The 24,010-nt window shown below is 36.3% G+C and overlaps 1 protein-coding gene across 1 annotated transcript in view; it reads left to right on the top strand.

Moving 5' to 3' along the window:
• Positions 1-13,960, top strand: part of myom2 (myomesin 2) — a 136,312-nt gene extending 122,352 nt beyond the window's left edge. The window contains exons 39-40 of the mRNA XM_012963482.3: positions 3,372-3,462; positions 13,298-13,960. Of these exons, the coding sequence (XP_012818936.2) occupies positions 3,372-3,462; positions 13,298-13,302 (96 nt within the window). The 3' untranslated portion in view covers positions 13,303-13,960. The remainder of the gene's footprint in view (positions 1-3,371; positions 3,463-13,297) is intronic.
• Positions 13,961-24,010: the final 10,050 nt, after the last annotated feature.

Raw genomic sequence — 24,010 nt, 5'->3', positions numbered from 1 at the left:
TATTTGCACCAAGTGTCATTGTGTCTTGCCAATATGTTCTGATAAATCATGTTCAAGGACCCCTAAAGCTACCCCCACTTTGTGGCTGTTATTCCAATGTTCCCACTGCGGGCTGTTTCAATACACACAGTGCAATTGCATCTAAAGAATGGCACACAAACATAATTTTTATGTGAGCAGTTAAAATGACACCACCCTGACAATTTTAAGTCAGATACACAGATGTAATTGAAGTTGGCACAAATCCTTGCATAGCTGCAATTACTTGCACTGGTATTATGGGAAACAACATGGCAATTTTTATTCAAAATTGCTCATTGGACAACGCACTTGCATTCATAAGTGAACTTTTTTATTTTCATGTAAATTGTCATCATCTTCTTAAGCAAGTGCAAATAGGCTTGGCAGCAGCAGTAGTCTTGTGTTATACATAGTAGCAAAGAGTTTCCGTTTATCTTCAGTGTCAGACTGGGGTTCCTGAGGGCCACCAGAAAACCTCACCCCCAGGTCTACCATACACATAAGTGTACCCACAAGCTGCACCATCCATTATGTAAATGCATCAGCAGGGCATCTTACAAATATGGGGCCTAGGGCAAAAGTGGACCTAAAAAAATACACAAAGCATAAGGCAGTTAAAACATTTTTAGGCCCTTTGCCCCTGTCCTTACCTATAAATGACCAAGACCTACCAGTAAGATTCAAGAAAAGATGAGTAATAAGCATATTAACCCCAGATCTGCCAGTTATATCAGTGCAAAATGTATAGAATGAAAGCATTACCTCACAGAAGACCGCCAATATCTGCTTCTTTCTAAGAGCTCCCATTCTGCTTCTCCGCCTCTTTCTACTGAACTGAAACTCTGGCAAAAATGAAAGATGGCTGTGCATTCCACAGTGGAAAGCACAGCATTTTTATTTTATTTCAGCTTCTCAGAAAAACAGGTGCCTGTTACTTTTCAGTAGATGGTTGGCTTGTGGCAGGCAGCAGAACCCAAATGGACTTTGGCCCACGAGGATTCCTCCCGGTATCCTGGTGGGCCAGTCAGACCATGTTTATCTTTACTTAATTACTAAACCCATTAAATTCCAAACAATCTTTATTTAAACTTCTATGCAAATGTAGGCATTACAGTCCCATTTAAGCCCGAATGGCAGCTTTGGTGGCTACATGTATCTTACTTATAATAAACTCACCACAGTTCCACAAAATTTCACAGTTTTCTATTCATTTGTAAAGGATTTTTGAAAGTGTTCAAAATAAAAAATTTCATTGTAAAAATTGTCTTAAGAAGAATCTTACATTGTGAAAATCAAATTTTGTTCTTGAATATGCACATTTAGGGCACATTCATGAAAACGAGAGTTCGAATCCCGAATGGGATAAATTCGGATTGGATACGATAGTTTCTCAAGATCGCAAATATCACGAATATGCTTACAAAAAAAATCACATTAGTCACAATAATAACGTATCACAAAATTTTCGTATCCGAACAATTGTAAAATGCAGGAAAACCTTTCCGACTTTGATCCTTCTGTGCATGATTTTGGAAGTCTCCCATAGGAATGAATGGCACACTGCAGCTCCAACCTGGCCCATGGAAAGTCACGATACCGAAGCTTGAATGAATCCAAAACTTTCGTACATGCCGGGACAATACATTTTGGTTGCACAAATTTTGGTGCAAAGTACGAAAAAGTCGCCGAAAATACGCCGATCGAACGCTCGGAGTGTTCGTGGATTAGTAAATCTCCCCCTTAGTGTCTCTTTATGGCTTGTATTACTTTCTCCCTATAGTCTAGTTTCTCCTCAGACTCTCTCTCCCATTCTGTTCCCCCTTAAGTTTGCCTGCGCAAAATGGCTTAAGGGATAGGGAGAATCACATGTATGCAAGGAGGAGAGGAGCAAGAGACCAACAGTCAGAGATCATATAGTGAATGTGAACATGTTTCAAGGGTTACTATTCATATTTTTTGTGATAAACTGCTTGGCTAGCAGTGGGTTAATTTGTTATGCCGAAGATGCAGATGAAGCAGTTAGGCAAGCGCAGTAACTTCTGGTACATTTATTATAACACGGCAGGTAAGACTAGCCGGCTTTATACTTGCACTTGGCTTAGACAGGAAGCAAAGAACAGGAACAGGATAATGAATCACAAGACAAATGGCAAAACTGTAAAAATGCCAAAATGTACACACAAGCAAAGGTTATTACAATTTTAGAGGAGTAGTGATTGCTGGCAATATATGCCTCATAACACTTTCTACAAGCTCCAACCAACACACTCTTATTTAAAACTAAGAAAAAATAATGAAATACAGGAAAAAAACAATAAACATCCATTACAATGTGGGTGCATGATTGTAGCAGAGCCAGTTCCCCTTTAAAATTTGATTCCTTTATTCTTTATAATATGGGAAACACTATAGACCTTTCCTGTAGCGAGTCGTTCATTTCAAAGGTTTACCTTTTGAAATAATGGGAAGACAGGAATTTCAAAGGTCAAACTGCGGAAGGACAGCAAAATCAGAGGTTTCCATAGTTTAGTTAAAGTTTTGAACATAACACTAAATTGCCAGCTGAAATGGCAAAGATCTTGGTGAAATGAACTCCTAGCAATTCCAGATCTACATTTCAAGTGTAATAGCCTGAGACACAGATGGAAGAACTCTTAAATTTCAAGGGCATTGAACTTAGCGCCTGCTCCTTCAGATAGGCTGCACGTCATATAATGCGTTAGTCATCGTGCCTTCTTTAGACTAATAGGTGCATATAAATAAGTAAAATATAATGCTGCTGTAATGCTAATACCTGTATAACTACTGTTTTTCTCTGCAGATCCATTATGAAAATAAATTGTAATATATTGAAAAAAAAAGTTCTGTAATTTCGTTGGCTTCAATGCTTTGCATGATTACGTCAGTGTAACATCCCCATGCAATTGTAATTGGTGAAAATAGTCTGGCAATAAGGTATGTGGAATATTAACATGGAAGATAATAACAAGATTCTTAAGTGTGGATTGTATCTTTATAAAAGTAATTAGCCACATTGGATCGGGCTAATTACTGCATCTGGCTAATTGTGAAAAGTGAAGTTTTCTTTTAGTAAATTGACAATGTTTTGGCAAATCTTAATTTTTGATGAAAATTTGTCACATTTGACATTTCGTAGTAAATATACCCCATCTTATACTCCATATATCTTTAACTTATTACATGTAAAATGAAAATATGCCAATAAAGTTTAACTTACAAGCAGGAAAAGGGTGAGGAAGAATACAGTTTCTCACAATTTAGCTGTTGTGTACGCACTGTTTTAATGGTTTTATCACTGTTTAACTGGCAATTATTTTTCGCTTTTACAGGTTGTTGTAACAAGTAGACCAATGAAATATCGACATGGACAGGAAATTAAAACAAAAAAAGAAATGGTGAAATACCAAACAACAACAAAAGGTATTAATTCATATACTGTTAATAAGCGGGCAGCTAAAGTAAAAATACCTTACACAAGAGTTTGTCAGTATGCACATCCCTATTATCCTTCATTAAGTTATAAATAAAAAATAAATTATATCAAATTAAAGGGGACCCTTCAACCTAAGAAATAATTCCAAATTCTGTTCTATTGTGTTTGTCAAGCAAAATAAACTTTACTTACACTCTACAAATTATTTAAATCTTGGTACCTTCAGGCTCAAAATTTACAATCACAGCAAGCAGGGATGCACCATTTTGTGGGCACTGTTATTTAGGCAAGCTTTGCATCATTCAAAAATCTTGTTTATGTGCCAGAATGGGGGACCTAACGCCTATGTCTATGCACAGGCTGCACAATTATAGACAGTGAGAAAGGAGGGAAAATGTAAGGATTGCAGAAATTAAAGTGAAAGTAATTGCCATGCCTGGGATGGAGAAAACGGATACGGGATATGATTGACAGCCAGGATTTTTAAATAACCTTATACCAAGATGAATATTTTAATAAAGTTAAGAATTTTGGTTTCATGTTTAATTTGAAAAGGACTTTTATTATACGTTTTTTTTTTTATATCTGGGTGACAGGGTCCTCCTCTAAATCAAAGGGCATCTTTGTTTACTGACATATAGATATAATTGCTCACAATTTATATCAGTAAATGCAATACTAGAAAAGGGAGCAGTAGAAGTATGTTTATTACTTTGGCTGTTAAAAATACACAAATCAATATTTTTTAAACTCATAATTATTATAGTTTGCTAATGATGTTGCTGTATTACCTTTCTGTCTTTGTTTTCTTGCTACCTTTTCCTAGCTTATCCTTTTATTGTTGTTATTTTGATCTATCTACATTTATGAAGGAAGTTGCTTCCTTGTAATAAATATTGTCACCTCTCTGTGTACCCTCCTTACCAATACTGCGTTCTACTTCCTGCCAGGGTTTAATTTAGCGTGCCTTGGGTTGTTTTACAATGACATGGACTGTCAACATCCACCTACCCTTTTCAGGGCAACAATAGTGATGAGCGAATCTGTCCCGTTTTGCTTCACCAAAAAAATTGCGAAACTGAATACATTGAAGAGACAGCAAAAAAATTCACCAATGGGGAAAAATTTGCTCATCACTAGGCGGCAGTATAAGAAAGGCCAGGGCAGTGTTGGGGGCAGAATTGCCCCTGCTGGCAATAGCTTTCCCATTGCTATATATAGTCAGTGCAACACATAATAGCATCCAAGGCACAGTATGAGCAATGGGTAAAGAAAAGCATCTCAGCACATAGTCATATTAAAGGTGGCATCTTTATCACACTATGTAGTGAGAGAAATGACAGGCAATAAGGACAGGGTTGACCTGTGCACATTGATGCTGCGATTTTTTATTTAGCTTAAACTACAGATCACAGTCAGACCCTGGACAGATGATCTCTACTTGAGCACTAAGGGGCATAACATGCTGCCTTTAGCACTTCTGTCAGTGGTCTTATGGGGGAATTTAATAAAAGTTGTAAATGGAAAAAAATGAGCACAAAAAAGAATAAAAATTTCCATTTTGCAATATTTATATATATATATATATATATATATATACTGTACTTGTGCATTAGTACATTTAATCTTGGGCATGAAATAACTTCTAGACTGCTGTTTCCTGTATCTTTGCACTAACTATGTGGCTCCCTTCTCAACCCAGGGTGAGTGGCTTTGGCTAGAGATGTAGCGAACCTCACAAAAAAAGTTCGCGAACCCGTTCGCGAACTTCCGCCAAAAAGTGTGAACTTTTGCGAACTTTGCGAACCCCATAGACTTCAATGGGAAGGCGAACTTTAAAACCTAGAAAAGCCATTTCTGGCCAGAAAACTGATTTTAAAGTTTTTTAAAGGGTGCCACGACCTGGACAGTGGCATGCAGGAGGGGGATCAAGGGCAAAAATGTCTCTGAAAAATACGTTGTTGACACAGCGTTGCGTTTTGTGCTGTAAAGGGCAGAAATCACACTACATTTCTAAACTTGTGTAATAAACTGCTTTAAAACGTCCGGCGTCTACATGCCAATCAAGTCGTGTAAAGGTTACAGCCGGTTCACACGCAAAGACAAAACGCCGCAGTAGTGGATACGGAATATATTATTGCTGGTGGAAAAACGTCGCTCAGGTGATCTTATTGCAATGCAATGTCACTACTATGTGTAACATGTTTAGTACTATGAATAACAGCAAACAGCACTGGACACATTAAAGAATAGTAAGTTAAATGAAAAAAAAAATAATAATAAAAAAAAAGTGATCTCTGGTTGGTGCTGGGGGTGAACTACTAGGAGCAGCACACCAGCCCCCCACAGCTAGACTAATAGCACTCGGCTCTATAAATTACAGTAGCAAAGTAAAAAAACACAAATAAAAAAAAATGATGTGAATGTGTGGTTGGTGCTTAGTGCAATACTATGAGCAGCACACCTGTCTCCAACACACACAGACGGAGCTGCAGTACACAATGAAAAGAAGAGTAACAGTAATTAAAAAAAAAATAGAGAAAACAGAAAAACAGAAAATAAAAGCAGTCCTTACAAGGACTATTGGGTTACAGCAGATGAGATCAGCAGGACAGCTGCCCACAGCAGCTACATACAGAGCAGTAGAAAGTAGATTACTAGTCAGCAAAGCTACCTAAACTGTCCCTCAAACCCCTGCACAGCTCTCTCCCTATGCTAACTCATCAAGCACACACAGGCAGAATGTAAAATAGCTTCTGGGCTTCGGTTTATATATGGAAGGGAGTGGTCCGGGGGTGGTCCAGGAGGGAGAGCTGCCTGATTGGCTGCCATGTATCTGCTGGCTCTGGGGTGAGAGGTCAAAATTTGGCTCCAGCTAAGGCGAACTTGCGAAATTGCGAACTTCGATAAAAGTTCGCGAACTTGCGAACTTGCGAACACCCGATTTTCGTGCGAATTAGTTCTCCGGCGAACAGTTCGCTACATCTCTAGCTTTGGCAAGGGAAGGCTGCCTCTGGGCGACCTGGGGCCCAGCTTTGCCCCTGCATTCTTCACTAAGACGTTGTTAATCCATTTTATATTCACTTGCTGATCTGTTATTCTTGCTCAGCATTGGGTGCGCTTTTATTTCCACAGAAAAGAGCTGCAATGTGATTAGATCCTTTTGAAAAGTTTGCAAAACTTGTTCTGTGACAAGAATCGTGCACCCATTGCTAAGCACTGAAGAGCGACTGGCAAGAAAAGATAAAATAGTCTGCAATTTGGACAAAGCACTTGCCTCTCCTGCAGGCTAAGTGTCTGTGTAACTGGCAGAAAAGAGAGCAATGCTAGCAATTTAAATCACAGTTTTACCTTCTTGCTTGCTGTGTCACATAGCAGAGTGATGGATTAAAATTTAGAAATCTGGGCAACTTTGGTGCCCCTAGTGACATGGGCTCTGGCTGAACTCTCAGATCTCCCCTTTAGTGATCTTCTAATGCTTCACACTGCCCTTCCTAAACCCTTCTGCTAGAATAATTGCACAACTTCACACGAGTACTGTATTTTGGAGATTTTTTATATGTCAAATTGTATGCAATTACGCATACAGTTAGAGCCATTTGTTTTATTTAGAAAATAGAATAAAATGGTGAATGCACCAGTCTACCGGCCTAATTTTAAAATGGTACCGTTCTTTGTAGCCGCTGTATTTTGTTTTCAATTAAGTTTACTTTACTGACCTGCAAAAATATATTAAATTATAAATACTTCATAAAAACATGAATGAATTTGTAGTTGTTATAATAGCAAGAAAGCTATCAAAACAAAAAGTAATAGGGGCCCTGTCATACTGATCAAAGAAACTGTTTAATAAAAGTTCTTTTAAAAATGAAACCCATTTTTTTAATTAAAACATCCATACCTGTTATAAAGGTATTTAAAAGTCTCAGCTGTAAATCATATATTGCCTGCTCTGCCTGGGTGGGGCAAGCATTTACTTTCACTATACATTCTGCACTTCCTAGATGTAACTGCACTCTTTACATTCCACCTCCCTTCTTGCTGCCTATAATTGTGTAGCCAGTGCATAGGCATAGGCATTAGGCATTAGGTATTCTAGCACATAAACAAGATTTGGGGATGATGCAAAGCTTGCCATAATAACAGTACATCAGTGCCCACAAAATGGTGCCTTAAAGGAAAGAAAAGCAAACAAGATTTAAATATTTTGTATAGTGTAAGTAAAGGTAGTTTTGCATGACTAATATGATAAGAAAAAAGTATTTGGAATTATTTCTTTGGGTGACAGGTCCCCCTTAATACATTTATTCAAAGGCATTTGTATTTTTCATATGATGAGTCATTTTTATATTTATTTACCCTTACGTTAATGCATGGCCTCAGGTTTATCTAGGAAAGAATAATAGACAGGCAAACCATCTGTCTTATCATCAATGAGTCTTCTGTCATATTGGGCTGTCTACATATACTAATTTTTTTTCACTTGCTACAATGTTTAGTAGTAGAGAAGATATAACAGGTTTTTAACTTGGAATTATTAAGATATAAATGCTTTTTTAGACCATCCACCTGCACAGCTGTATAGGCTTATTTAAAACCTATACTATAAACATATAGCAGTTTTTTAGTAATATTTCTGCTTTAATATTACCTATTTTGTTTTTATGCAACTAGACGAGAACCCAACCAAACCCAAAGTCAAAAACATAATAGGGTTGATCCACTAAGGTGCGTAAAAATGAGCGCTATTTATAGCATGTGTTAAAAATGTTATTGCGTCCTATTTTTCGCATCTTAACACACGATTCACGAAAAGCATATTTGTGATCATTTAGACGCAATGCTGTTTACGTTATTGAAGTCGCGAAGACTATTTTCGTGCGTTATTCAACACAATGGGCCCGATTCACTAAAGTCCGAAATAAGGAGTGCTATTTATAGCATGCGTTAAAAATCTTATCACTTCTTATTTTTCGCTCGATTCACTAAAAGGACACTTGTCATAATTAAGAAGCAATGTTCTTGGCGTTATTTATCTTGCGACGACATATTTTCAAGCAATATATTACGCAGGGCACAACATATTACGCAGCACGTTGCTTGAAAATATGTCGTCACAAGATAAATAACGCCAAGAACATCGCTTCTTAATTATGACAAGTGTCCTTTTAGTGAATCGAGCGAAAAATAAGAAGTGATAAGATTTTTAACGCATGCTATAAATAGCACTCCTTATTTCGGACTTTAGTGAATCGGGCTCATAGCGTGCTAATTAACGCACGTGCGCTACTTATCGCACACACACCATATTAGCCATACACACCATTATGCTGGTAAAACTACTTTTTTTGAAAATGACCTTTTCCCTGCAAACTGGAGGCTACATCACTCTAGGGCCAACACATACTTGAATAAATAACACTGCAAAGTCCATATTGTGTTGCCAAAAGCTCATGAACTGTACTTTTCTATAATTACCGCCTGCCCCAAGTAGGTGTTAATTTTCGCATAGACTAATGCGATATTTAGCGCGTCTAAGTGTTTCTGAATCATGCGTCAGTATTATTTCTGCGCGAGAATTAACAAAATGAGGTAAAATTAACGCATTCAGTTGCGCGCTATTTAAGGCATGAGATATGCAACCTAACACATGCGATAATACTTTAGCGAATCGCACGTTTTTTTGCGTGTCAATTTCAACGCAAAAAAGCATGAGATATGCGCTATCGCACTTTAGTGAGTCAACCCTAATATGTGTTAAAGGAACAGTAACACCAAAAAATGAAAGTGTATAAAAGTAACTAAAATATAATGTGCTGCTGCCCTGCACTGGTAAAAGTTGTGTTTTTACTTCAGAAAGTCTACTATAATTTATATAAATAAGCTGCTGTGTAGCCATGGAGGCAGCCATTCAAAGGAGAAAAGGCACAGGCACATAGCAGATAACAGATAAAACACTATTGTATTCTACAGAACTTATCTGTTATCTGCTATGTAACCTGTGCCTTTTCTCCTTTTTTCCAGCTTGAATGGCTGCCCCCGGGGCTACACAGCAGCTTATCATATAAATTATAGTAGTGTTACTGTAGCAAACACACCAGTTTTACAAGTGCAGGGCAATAGTGCATTATATTTTTATTACTTTAAAGCTCTTTAATTTTTTGGTGTTACTGTTCCTTTAATTTATTTATTCATTAGAAAAATAATCCAATGATAATTCAAAGTTTATGTGTGTCAAAAGTCCCTAAATCTTTGATCTCAGTAGTTGTGGTTGCCACTTTGGCAGAAAAAACTGCAACTAAACATTTCTGGTAACTGTTCATCACATCTGTGCATTGGCTTCAAGGTATTTAGCCTATTCTTCCTTACAGAACAGCTTCAACAGCGGGATGTCAAATGAACCAGCCACTTTAGGTCCTTTGATCATATTTCTATAGAACTTAAGCCAGGGTTTTGACCATTCCAAATCATTCATTTTTTTAACTTTACCCATTCTTTGGTAGATCTACTTGTGTGTTTAAAGTCTTTGTCTTGCTGCATGACCCACTTTCTGTTAAGCTTCAGTTAATGGACAGATACCCTGACATTTTCCTGCAGAATTTACTAGTATGATTCAGAATTTGTAGTTTCATCAATGATGACAATTTGCCCTGGTCCAGAGGTAGCAGAGCAAACCCAAGCCATGCTACTAATACCAAGATTTTTCACACATGGGATAAATTCTTAAGCTAGAATACAGTGTTTGCCTCTCCCCAACATATTGCTTTTCATTTAAGCCAACAAGTTCTATTTTGATGTCATTAGTTCAGAGAATAGCCTTCTGACTTATCCAAATGGTTTTTAACAAACTGTAGATGGCAGCTTTTTGGATAGTAGTAGCTGTCTCCTTGCAACATTGCTATGCACAACGTTACAGTTCAGAGTTCCCCCTGGTGAACATTCAAATTTACCAGTGCAAGAGAGGCCTTTTACCCCCTTCGTTTGGGGTTCTTTAAGACCAATCATTGGTGTGGAGGATTGTGGAGAATTGTGTTGAATTGCCTCTATGTGTACACAATCTGCTTGACAGTGAACTAGTCGAGTTTAAACTCTTGAGAAATAGTTTTGCAGCGGAAAAATTTGCTGCATGTCAAAAAAATTGTCACCCGCATCTGAAAATTGGCGCCCACATAAAAAAATTGTTGCACCTGTAAAAAAAATTGTTGTGCTTGTAAAAAAAATAAAACATGCAACAATTTTTTTGACGTGCAAAATTTTTGCCGTTTTGCGAATCTTTTCAAAGATTCACAAATTTTTGGGCGAAGTGAAACAGGACATATTCATTCATCACTAAGGACAGTCAAATTATTGGAAGGACTAGTTAGAGAAAGGGAGATGGGGCCATATACTGTACATATCTCCCCTACATGCTGCTCATGAATACTGGTGGTAGCCGCAAGTCACTTACTTCAAAATGGAGTGCAGAGACCTGTGGAAATTCTCCATGGAAGGAAGGCTGTGTGCAAAATGCAAAAAAGGGGGTACTTTGTACACTGACTTCCTTATAGTAAATTACTTCTAAGAGCTATGAGGGAGTTCATTATATCATACTATGATAAGGAAGCTTATTACAAAAATAAATACTAAGGGGCATATTTATTAAAATGCTAACATTTCTTATTTTTTTATTTTTAAAAATTCAAATAAACTCATTTTCACGAATGTCTGACATTTACCTAAAAGCCTGAAAAAGTCTATGCGGGAAAAAAGCTGCAGAACTGCAAAACTGAGACTTTTTCGAATTGCCACACCAAAACCATTACTTTTAATTGTCACTCACAAAAAAGGGACATCTGCCATTATCACAGCAAATTTTAGCTGGTGAATTGTAGGATTCAGATTTTTAGTACTAAATAATCCAAATCAGAAAAAAAAATCTGAGCGTTAGTAAATGGCCTCCTAAATTGAATTTCATATTTGAGTTAACTGATACTTGATAGTACAATAGAGTTATATTCTAGACAAAAGTCTTGTAAAGTTGTATATATCCCATTTATAGATAAACCGCATAGTATAATTACATTTCTTTTTTGTAACAAGTGACACTACTGACCATCATAAATGTGCTTTAAATTAAAAAGCTAAAAATGTCTCTAAAAGTGAGATAACACATTATAAAAAGTTGAAATATGGTTTTAAACTATCAAATTACAAAGCTTTTCTAAAGTTGTTATGCCATTTCTGAAAACTGACTCAAAAATTAAATTTTACTGTGTCTACTGTATGTCCTACATATTTTAGGTGTTAAGATAAAACATAATGCAAGTTAATTATTAATTCCAGGGGTCTTTAGAATGGTTCCATTTAACACTAAATATATGGGGTTACTAAAGTATAAGGTGTGTAGAGACCCTGTAATGAAAATAATGCATGGAAACAAGCACTGTACTTATGTGTCATAAAAAAATCAAATTACCAGGAAATCTAAGATAATGTTTAAAAAGGTATAACTAGTGTGTGCTTTTTTATGCTTATAGTATGTGTTACTTAACTGGATGCATGATAAAAACTGCTGGACTTTCAGGCAGGCAGGGAGGATAAAAATGCATTGATTGGTGCCACTGCTGCTCCATGTAATCTGTGGGTGGCTCTGGTGGGAAGTAGAAAATAATCTGCTAAAACAGTGATGCTATAGCAACTATTCACCAAAACTCGTCACAATTGAAAACTGAAGGGATATTACCTTATTTAAAGTGGAAATAATATGCAGAAATGATTCATAGTTATGAAGTTATGCCTAATTGTTTGAGCATTCCTCCCTGCAGAATACCTGGCTATTAATTTACTAGCAGTGAATTAAATTGAGCAGTATTGTGTGAGTTGTTTCATTTTTGTATAGTATAAAACTAGGACACTAATGGCAGGGATGCTGCTATTTTCCACATATTCCATATATTTAATATATTTAAGCTGGCCAACTATATCAAAGTCATCCCTGGTCTGACCAGTCCTACATTCAATTTAATCTGATTCATTAAGAATTCTGTTGCCTCATTATAAATTTTTCTTAGGAAATAAATTTTACCTGCAACTTGCTTTCCAAGGCTAAAATTCCAAAATGGTTGCCCTGGAATAATCTGACTGTAGCTGGGAATTATGGGAGATACAATATTTGCTGCTTGCCGGACATTCCTCTATGAGAAGTGGCCTTTGCTAAGTTAATATCATCGACATATAGACTGGTACACACCTTTGCAGTATAGTTTTAGCCCATGATTCCTTCCTATCTAAGCATGCATTTGTGTTTAAGAAAGGAATCATTGGGTGACTAGAAATAATCTCATGTATACATTTGATATTAGCTCTTTCTCAGAGAGTAGGCCCCTCGGGCCTTAAGTCTCAAGAAGAATGTTAGCTCTCAGGTATGATCTTACTTGAAATAGTTTAAATACATGTAATATTAATAAGGTTTCCATTTCTGTTGTATTTTGGAATGTCTATCCCATGTTAGCGTAGCTAGAAGATTACTTGTAGAGCTATCCACTTCCATCTAGATATTGGAATCAATGCAGCTTTATTGGTTCTACATCTTGCCTATTGCTTCCTGCTCTCCACAATCCCTTCCCCTTTGAGATCTTTTAATCTTTTCTGAAGACATAAACTCCAGGGATTTTTTTTGTAATTACCTTGATGACTTTAAATAGTTTTTCTCAGTTTAGTAGAATGACTTCAGACATTTGACCTCAAATGATATGAAAGACAAAGCAATAGGAAGGAGCTACATAGCTATCTAGAGATAGCCGAAGCACATGTTGCTTTGATACAAAATTTTTTATTTTTCAGATTAGACTCAAGCAAAGAAGAACAGCAAGAAGAGATCCTGGGCATTTGATGTTGAAAGATAAAAAAAAAACAAGAAAAAGTTAGATATTTACAGTAATTCAGAATGACGTTTGGCATGAAAATCTGCGCCTTCGATTGGACATATTATTACTACATGATTTTGACCTTAATGTAGTATGACTTACCTCTCAAGTATAATAAAAAAACATCTGAAGATCAGGTACAACTGATTTAATTGTAGGGCATGTTTGTGTAAGTCACAGTAGTGACAAAGCTCTAGGCAATGAAACCACGAATCAGAATATCAACATGAAGTATTATGTATGGATCACTTTGTTTTATATGTCCCTCCTGAGATGTATTTAGGGTTTATATTGGTTACATTGATGTGTGAACTGTTGCCCTGGAAAACTGTGTAGACAAGTAGATTTAATATTTTAAAGACTTGAGGCTTGTGACTATTTAATAGACTCTTATGGACTTCTTTTGGGAAGGTGGAACCAAGCCTTACTTGAAAATGAATAATTATGGTAAGGATTAAGGTACTTTGAAATACATTTTCATGTACACTGCCTAAAGATGGATATCACCCCTGTAAAACATCTATCTACTGTGTGCCACTCTCTGTAGACTTCAATAAATGGGTTTAGCGTTCAGCTTGAAGCTTTAGGTGAATGATTAACTGCTTGACGAAGATGTTTGCGAACACATAACTTTAAGCACATTGATTGCTAGTACTTTACTTTCATATTGCTATATCTGAAAAGAAGAAGTAGCAAAAAAGGAGAAGACAAATAGTTAAGGCCATGCAGGCCAAAGACAAACAATAATGAAATCCAGGTCAAGAGTCAAATAACAGATATATACAGTTGACAAAAAGGCAATTATATAACAGGAGAAAATATATAACAAAAAGAGCTAGGAATCAGGAATAAGAAGCCAGGTCAAAGACATAGACCTAACAAGACTTGAAACCAAGCCAGAAAATGCAATCCATAGATCAGACACTGTACATTCTAAATTTAAAATGAAGAGAGTCTGCTGTGAAGTTATTTATTGACAACATCTCTTGGTACCCAGAAGAATATAAATATTAAACAGTATAAACACAGGTATTTAAAAAGGTATAGAAAGCCAGCAGTTGAGTGTTGACCCTGTGATAGGAAAAAGAAATGTCTACAGTATAAAGTTATTTCACTATTTATTTCATTAAATACAAAATCCCCACTGCTAGGTAAGAAACTGCATTTTACTCTTCATAGCTGAAAATGTATACAAAAAAATAAGAAACATAAAACTTCACATTTTTAAACTCACAAGTATCCAATCATGCATAAAATGTAACTGCAAATAGAAACTTTGTAGAAAAGGTTAAAAATCATGTCAACAAGTAGGTGGAAAAGCTGTAAGACTGCTAGGTCTTACTGTTCATTTCATTTGTTTTATACTCCACAACTGGTATTCTTTTTACCTTTTTTATATATAATTTAAGCACATTTCACATATTCCCAAACTGCACTGGCACTGACAGACATTTTGACATTTTATATTGATTTATTGTGATTCAGTGCCTCCAACCCTCTACACCACACTGTTGGTTGAATTGAAATACATAAATGCATACTGCAATTTAATAGGGATAACCCAATGCCTGCCAGAACACTGAGTGATTGATTTATCAAAGCAAGTCAATTAATTTACACCAAAAATGCATAAAAAGTGGTGTAGAGTAAGTGCTATTTATGTTCTCCTTACATATAATTTACCACTTTTTAATACATTTTCCTACATTGTTAGAGAAGTTCCTTTCTACTATGTTACAACTATTTTTTAAAAAGAAAAGGAGACTTCCATATTGACAGTATCTTTCAAACCTGGCACTTACTTTTTGCATCAATATGACACCATAGGGATATCCTTTCCCACAGTTGCTCAGGTCAGAAATTCTCCCGATTAGATCCCATTGGTTAATATTGAAGGCAAGGGGTGGATAATAATTGTGTTTATGTTTTGTTATTTGGCTATTTTTTGTGAAACAGACCACGCAGTTAAATTCTACAGCAAATTTGCTTAAACATTGTATGCTGGTAGAACTACAAATTTCATTGGGAATCTGCACTTGGCAGTTACTAAAACTGGTGATATTTATAAAAATGTATATTTTGATTTATCCAGAAATATACACCATTATTTTATCCATAGAGCTGATGTAAACCCATTAGAGCTGATGTAAGCTATTAAAGTCAACATGCACAAAGTGGTGACATTTTTACATAGCTTTTTAAACCAGAATTTTATACTCAGACTCATTGCTTATCTTAAAATACAATTATACCTAATGTAGAAGATTTAGGCAGATTAATTAATGTACATTAGCTCCGAATCCGACTTTTTCATACTGAGCATATTTTCTGCAAATTTTCGTATCTTTGCGCAACTTTTTCGTACTTTGCAACAAAATCATATTGTCACCCCGAGTACGAAAGTTTCGGATTCATTCAAGCTTCGGTATCGTTACTTTCCTTGGGCCAGGTTGGAGCTGCAGAGTGCCATTGAGCCCTATGGGAGACTTTCCTTGGGCCAGGTTGGAGCTGCAGAGTGCCATTGAGTCCTATGGGAGGCTTCCAAAATCATGCACAGAAGGATCAAAGTCAGAAAGTTTTTCCCGCCATTTACGGTTGTTCGGAAAAGAAAAATTTGTGACTTTTGGATCACCAATACGATATTATCATGACTAATACGATTTTTTCATAAGCATTTTTGTGATATTTGCGATCATCAGAAATTATTGTATCCAATCCGAATTTTTCCCATTTCGGGATTCAAACTCATACTTTAATGAATCAGCCCCATAGTGTTTACGTTTTCTAACTCTTTTTGAGCACAGTGTAATAAATATGTTTCTAGTTCCAAAAAAACTGCTTAATTTATGTAACCAAAGAAAAATTGTAAACTTTTACTGTAATTTACCCAAATCCATTTAAAATGTGTATTCTGCATTTGAAAGAGAGAATGCTGCATGATCATAGTAACAACCTCGCGTTAAGAGAAATTTTCAATCGGGAAGTCAAGACTATGACAGATGACTATTACACCTCCAAGCGATATTATTCCTTGGTGTATGACTCAGGCTATGCAGGCCTATCAATATATTTATTACAGTATTTTTGCTTCTCGTAGTCTTTCATTATTTTTTATTTTATATGTCCAACACTATTGTGAAAGTAATAATATCAAATTTACCCACTACTCACTACAAAGTAAGACACCATTGGATGTAATCAATCCCCATTTATACTGTGTCTCTACATTTTATATCCACACTGTAGCCTTGTGTTCTGGTTGTCACTTTTAAGTAAATGCATTATAAGTAAGTTTTAAATGTTATATTGGGTATGTGCTATTTATAGTTCAATGTCTATTTAACCCATAAATGGTGAATATAAGTTAGTTCTATAATGCAGTCCATAAACCAACATTAACCACTTTGCATAACAGACAAGCATTTGCATTTAGACTGGTGCCCAGTAAATGCTACCCACTGATTTGCTGCTTTGGGATACTAGAACTAGTACATTTTGTTACTAAAAATATGTGCATTCTGGAAAAACACAAATGACAAAAAATAAATCCGACTGTAATGAATGACAGCAATCTACACAAATTGTGGCAAATTGCAATCTTTTTTTTGTAACTTCACAAGAACAGTTGACAGTCTGATTGGCAGTTTCTAAATATTATACCTTACAGATATTTGATTGCTTTTAAGGTCATAATTTTAGGTAACATTATGTGTATCTCATGTGCGGTTCTGGATCGTTAAAGAACTTTGCTGCTGGTCTCAGTCTTCCTTTATCCGCCATCTGGCCGTCAGGTCTTGAAGCAGATTGTATCTAACGTATTTTTTTCCCCCTGTATAAAAAGAAGTAAGGAGTGAGGAGGAGGGGGGAAAGAAGGGGAGAAGAAGAGGGGGTTGAGAGGGGGGTGGTGACAGGGTGGGTTGGGAGGGAGGGAGGAGGTTCATGTTTATGACGTCAGAACCTATTTGGGGTCTTGTGTGCTGTTTTTATTTACTCACGGCCTCTTGGCGATGCTGGAGCTCTGTAGTTGACTTCTAGCAAGGTATGCACGTCCTAGGATACTCCCCCATATTCCTAGCGTACAAACTGTTTCAGATAATGACGTCCCATAAACTCACTTTAATCTGGAAAGGAACTAGACCCAGACTTAAACTGGCACTGTTACAAAACCCCGCCACAGCTGGAGGCCTAGCCCTCCCCCATCTCTACCTATACTACATCTCCTTGCAGATAGCGGAAATCTTGCACTGGTTTCACACACAAAGTCATCATAGTGCTAAAAGAATAGGGTTTGCTGGCCCAATACCCACTAGAGACAGAGTTTACTACCTGCTTAAAGGCCACTCCGGCTGCCCCACCCCAAGACAAACCAATACACTTATGACCCAGGCACTCTGAATATGGGATAAAGCTAGTGAACTGGTACCTCACCAATCAGAAGTGATAGAATACTACACTCCACTATGGGAAAATCACTCCTTACCTGAATGCTGTACAATGCAAGACACCGTGCTCTGGAAAGAGAAATGCATCTGGTGCCTAGGCCAAATCCTCGAGCACAACACCATTAAATCATTTGAACAATTAAAACAAAAATGCAATCTCCCTAACCATTATCTATTTCGATACCTGCAATTACGACATGCCTTCTCAACACAATACCCCCTAGGATACCCAGCCCTCGAAATCCGACCCTACATCACTACCCAAGCCGGGTATGCCAAAGGTATGATATCCAAATTATACAATATACTTTTAAAACCCAACATTATCACACGCACTGACTGCTCCCAAATAGCCTGGCAAGAATACACCGGGCAAATAGACCGAGAGGAATGGGAAGAAGCCCTAGAGTCCCCCAAATATACCTCCCCATGTGCAAGGGAACGAACAATCCAAACTTATATCCTACATAGAGCATATTTAACACCCTTAACTCTCCGACACTTCCAACGAAACACGGACACAACATGTCCCAGATGCCACTCAGACAACCCCCACTTTTACCATCTAATATGGACCTGCCCAACCCTCATAGACTACTGGAAGCAAATAACCCAACTCATCTATGATGTAATGGGATCCCCAGTACCACTAGACCCGAAGGTCTGCTTATTGGCCATCCTTGAGCACCTATACCCCAGTACATACAAACAGCAATAGCCGAACTCCTCTATTTAGCTCACAAACACATAACAAGCAAATGGTTATCATCAGAATCCCCAACCTTAAACAGCTTGAGAACACTAGTAAACCAAGTATTCCCTTATAGGGATGTAGCGAACCTCAAAAAAAAAGTTTGCGAACCTTTTCGCGAACTTCCGCCGAAAATTGCGAATATTCGCGAACTTTGCGAACCCCATAGACTTCAATGGGAAGGCGAACTTTAAAACCTAGAAAACCCATTTCTGCCCAGAAAAGTGATTTTAAAGTTGTTTAAAGGGTGCCACGACCTGGACAGTGGCATGCAGGAGGGGGATCAAGGGCAAAAACCTCTGAAAAATTGACACACGCCGTTTTTCGAAATGATCGGTAATTTTGCGACTTTTTCGTATTTTCCGGCGCTTTCGTACCGTTATCGTAAGTTTTGCGACTTTTTCGGAGCTTTCGTACCGTTATCGTAAGTTTTGCGTCTTTTTCGGATCTTTCGTACCGTTATCGTAAGTTTTGCGACTTTTTCGGATCTTTCGTAACGTTATCGTAAGTTTTGCGACTTTTTCGGAGCATTCGTACCGTTATCGTAAGTTTTGCGACTTTTTCGGAGCATTCGTACCGTTATCGTAAGTTTTGCGACTTTTTCGGAGCTTTCGTAACGTTATCGTAAGTTTTGCGACTTTTTCGGAGCTTTCGCAACGTTATCGTAAGTTTTGCGACTTTTCCGGAGCATTCGTACCGTTATCGTAAGTTTTGCGACTTTTTCGGAGCATTTGTACCGTTATCGTAAGTTTCGCGATTTTTTCGGTGCCGGCGAACCCAAATTGCGAACATCACGAAAAGTTCGCGAATTTGCGGACTTGCGAACACCCGATGTTCGCGCGAATTAGTTCGCCGGCGAACAGTTCGCTACATCTCTATTCCCTTATAGGGAAATACATACAAGAATAGAGGGCACCCAGAAAAATATGATAAAGTATGGGGCCCATGGCTCCAAAACCCCCACACAGCAATCCACTAAAAACCAAACACGTACAAATGCCCACCACGAAAATGGCCAATTCCTCCGAACGACCACGGTGTCTTGTATTACTAACCCACAACCAACCCTGAGACCTGTTTATGAACAATGTATAAAAAGATGTATAAACATAAAATAACTCAGCTATGAATCTAGCCAAACTTGAAATTATTACTGTACAAATATTGCAACTCAGATGTCAACCCTGTTCTTGTTGTTTCTTATTTGTAAACTCAATAAATTTTTGAATAAAAAAAAAATTCAGGATTATGCTGGAGAAGCTCTATTAACTGATGTTTTGAAAAAACAAAACAAAACATTTTTTTCCATGACAGTATTCTTTTAAGCACAACACTTTTTTTATGCCACGAGTTGATATCTCATCATGGATGCACAATCTTTTCGTACCTTTCGTACAAAACAATGACATCTTTTTTTACATGGTCATTCTCCATGGACTTCTACATAAACTCAGCAAGTTTAGCCTGCCAAATTGTCGGTTTCAGATTTTTAGCTGTTTCGATGCATTGTAAATCTCAAAAAAGTTGCAGTGTTTTTTCCCTGTGACTTTTAGCACTAAAAATCCAAATCCATCCCTCTTTTGATGTGACCAGGAATTTTCACAGTAACATTTCGCAGGAGTTTTGAGAAACAATTTGCCAATGACAAAATGCAGAATTTCACTGCAAAGACCCCTTTAGTGATTCATTAGATGGTTGTAGTAGTAATTGTATACGGATTAGTAATATTTTACCTTGAGCTGCTTGGTTCACATAGAAGAATTAATGTAATTAGCGTATTATGGAGTAAGTAGTACTTCATACACTAGCAAAAATACCCTAGCAAAAGTGTTAGTATAGAGCTTCAGTAAAATGCAGAGAATTCAGAAATGTTGATCTCATTCTATTGGCAGTAAGGGTAGTGCCCCTATGTAGTATGTTGCATTGGGTAGCAGAGCTGAGAAAGAAGGTAGCAATGACAGAGCAATTAGGGAAACAACATGTCTAATGAAAAAAGGTGAAGAGCAGCGGCCACTAATGATATTCTAACTCTTCCAACTGTGTTCACAGACCAAGATCTATCACAGCATAGTCAAGTTATAGTTATACTCGCATGAATAGGCATAGAAATACAAACACTTGTTCTACATTTTGCGCAAATAATTTGTGAGTTTAATAGAAATATGACAGGTTGAGTTTTGTCCCCACTGTTGCATTTCCTTATCCAATCAAGTCATTCAGTTTGTGTTACTAGTTTAACTAGCAACGCATTTTGAAGAAAAGTTCCAGAATTTTGAAAATGTTTAGCAGAGGAAAGCTAAAGAGCATGAGTAAAGAATCTGAATGATTGTGATGAAATGATCATTTAATCTGTGCTTTCTGAAGGCACACAACAGATCGCAGGAAAATAGAGCATTGTACGAAAGAAGTGACAGGTGAATACTGAGTACTGTGTGTTTGAAGAGTAAATATGATATTTTCATTTAGAGATATATTAGCTACTAATGAGCAAAATAAAACTATGCCCTATACTTTCATTATTTTTTCTTTAGCAACATTAAAATACAAGAGATCATTCTCAGCAGCACTCCTGGCAACTAAACACAGTCGAGTTATTAATACATAAGTAGTAACCAGAGATAAAACATGTGCTGCTTTTTAACCCATAGAAGAGCTTCCAAGACAAGACACCATGCAATGAAAAAAAGGCGTTTAATCAACATTTTATTTATTTATATTCATTGAAAAATTGACAGGTGTGAGTGAAAAATAGCCTTAGCCTTAGTAAATTGTGTTTTATTCATAATTGCTTTGTTTTTATTTTAATCTAACTTTTGAGCACCAAACAGAGCAGGCATCTGGAATGGAAATCACTTTAATTACATGCCATTAATAAACTAAATAGTAGGATATAAAAGTCATATTTGTGGTTAGCAGTGGCTGATATTTATGCTCTTATGTGGAAATAAAATTGTTAAGTGCCATAAAAGACAAAGAGAGTTTATGTACATCTAAGGTAAAATAAGATTTAATTACTATTTAGATGAGGTCTGTGCCATGGCCCGTAAATATGTTTTGCAGTGAAGACATCACAAACAACAAGAACAGACGTTATTATGTCATTTCTGCAAATAAAGTCTCATTTCAGGTTTATTCAGCCATAAACTGTTAAGCCCAGGCAAATGTGTTATTTAAGCAATGATAATTTTCCTTGCTACCTTAGCATTCAAATCTTTTCAATTCATTTCTCGCTTTCACAGTTATAAGAGCCATACTGTTTTCATTTTCTCAAAAAAGTAAGAAATACTTGCTTTATGATTTTATTAAATGTAATGTCCCTGATTTTTTATGGCCTTATTAAATGTAATGTGATGACTAGAATCAAAACCTCACCTGGTAAAGGGAAGACTAAAGGGAAAGGTCACCTTTAAATGAATTTACTATTATTACTATTCTAAGCATCTTCATTTTTTTCTTAACTTTCAAGTTTTTCCTAACGATTTTTAAGTTATTAGCTTTCTCAATAGTACATTTTCTTTTGTTGCAACCAAATTAGTCCATTGGCTTATAAATAATTTGAACTTTTTTATCATTTCTCTCGGACTGGGGTGTCCAGGGCTCACCGCGGCTGTTAACACAGCGGCCCTTGTCTGAGTCTTGAGCTCCTCCTCCACACGCTGTGCACTACACCGCATGCCTGCCCCGCCCTGTGTGAACTTTCTACTTTACTTTTTTTTTCTTTACTCCTGCTCCAATGAAGTCTGTCCTTAATGGAGTATATTTATAGTATCTAGATCAAAGATATACTGCAACATGATCTTTGTATAGTTATTTTGAAGTCTTTCAGTTAGGTATAATAAATTCAACTACTAGAGTTTTTTATTTTACAGTTTTATTCAATCCAGTTTTTCATATTTGGATTTTTTAATAAAAATTGTAATTGTGAGTTTATTTGGAGAAAAGAACTCTAAAGTTCACAAACTTGAAAACTGATAAATGAGCTCTATAGAACATTAAATTGTGCCAAATGCAATGGAACATAATAGCCAATCAGTAATAACTTTTGATGGATCTTTTGCAATTTAATAAAAGCAACTGCTTGATTGCTATGAGTAACTTCTAGTGATGAGTGAAAATTAGCAAAACTCACTTGTCGCGTGACTTTTCTGTTGCACGTGAGATAGAAAAGTGGTGTCAACTAGACACCTGAACAATGTAGGTCTCTATAAAAATATACTGCATTAACCGGCTCATGTGTAAAACCCTGCTTTATCTACTAAAACTGTTTTCACAAACATGTACTTTTTTAGTAGTATGTGCCATCCTAAATAGAAACTTGCCATTACTAGTGAAGTCCTGGCTAAAACTGAGCAATGCTTCTTAGTACATGATATCTTCATAAATCCTAACAACAACAGTCTTCAACTTTTTGCTGTTAAATTACTTAAAAGAATTTGTAGAAATGTTTTTACTGTAATTTATTTTGTAATGAGATTTTAATTTCCCTTATTAATGAGCCTAATCTCTATATGTTTTATTCTTTGTAGCTCTAAAATTAATTTTCTGTGCGTTATATATATGCTATAAATCTTCCATTTTTGTTCTTTGGATCCTCTTGTCTTTTGAGTAAAGCTACATTAGGAATGGAGTTATTTTAATAAGGAATACATTAAAAGAAGTTAATTTTTTGTGGTAAAAGTATTTTATAGAGATAATATTGTTGTTTCTACTTCTTTTTTTCTGAATAAACAAACTAAAACATGTTGAAAAAAAATCCCATCAACCATGCCTAATGGCAGTTTTAACTATGAATAGAAAGTGTCTTGACAAAACACATGATACAACTTATTCTCTAAAAAGATACCAGGAAGATATAAGAATAGTTGGATTGGGCTGAGCACTTCAAGTTGAGTCTACAAGCCTCCAAATTACATAGTACCATAGTTATTTAAGCTGAAATAGATATGTCTACTACTTTTAACCTTTTCATCTTAATAAAATCTGCCTAACTGCTTGTTGAAGGAAGGCAAAACAACCCCATTTAAAGTCTCTTTTTGACTCCAAGATGCCAATCAGTTCTTGGAACAACTTTGTTCTGAGAGTTTGTTTCAGTAACCCTCATATTCTATAAAGCTATTAATAAGATGTATTGTCACTTTGTTATCAATTGTATGAATTAATGCTAGATTGTGTAGGTCAAGCCAATTAGTAATTTAAATTAATTTTAATCATATAAGGGTTGTTTACTTTAAATAAGTGTATGTCTTTTGATTGTTTGTGCTAAGCGCGTCTAAACAGAACTAAACAGAGGACTTCTTGACTGATAACATACTGGAAGATATGTAAAGAAACCTAGGGGCACATTTATTACGTACAGGTAAGAATTACAAAAGAATTGTATGTGATCGTACTGTGCGTATTTTCTGTGACTTTTTTGTATAGTCGCTCAACTTTTCGT

The sequence above is a fragment of the Xenopus tropicalis genome, chromosome 5, assembly GCF_000004195.4.
Source record: "Xenopus tropicalis strain Nigerian chromosome 5, UCB_Xtro_10.0, whole genome shotgun sequence".
Lineage (NCBI taxonomy): Eukaryota > Metazoa > Chordata > Amphibia > Anura > Pipidae > Xenopus > Xenopus tropicalis.
The sequence above is the reverse complement of the archived record's forward strand: the minus strand, read 5'-3'. Positions and strand labels throughout refer to the sequence as shown.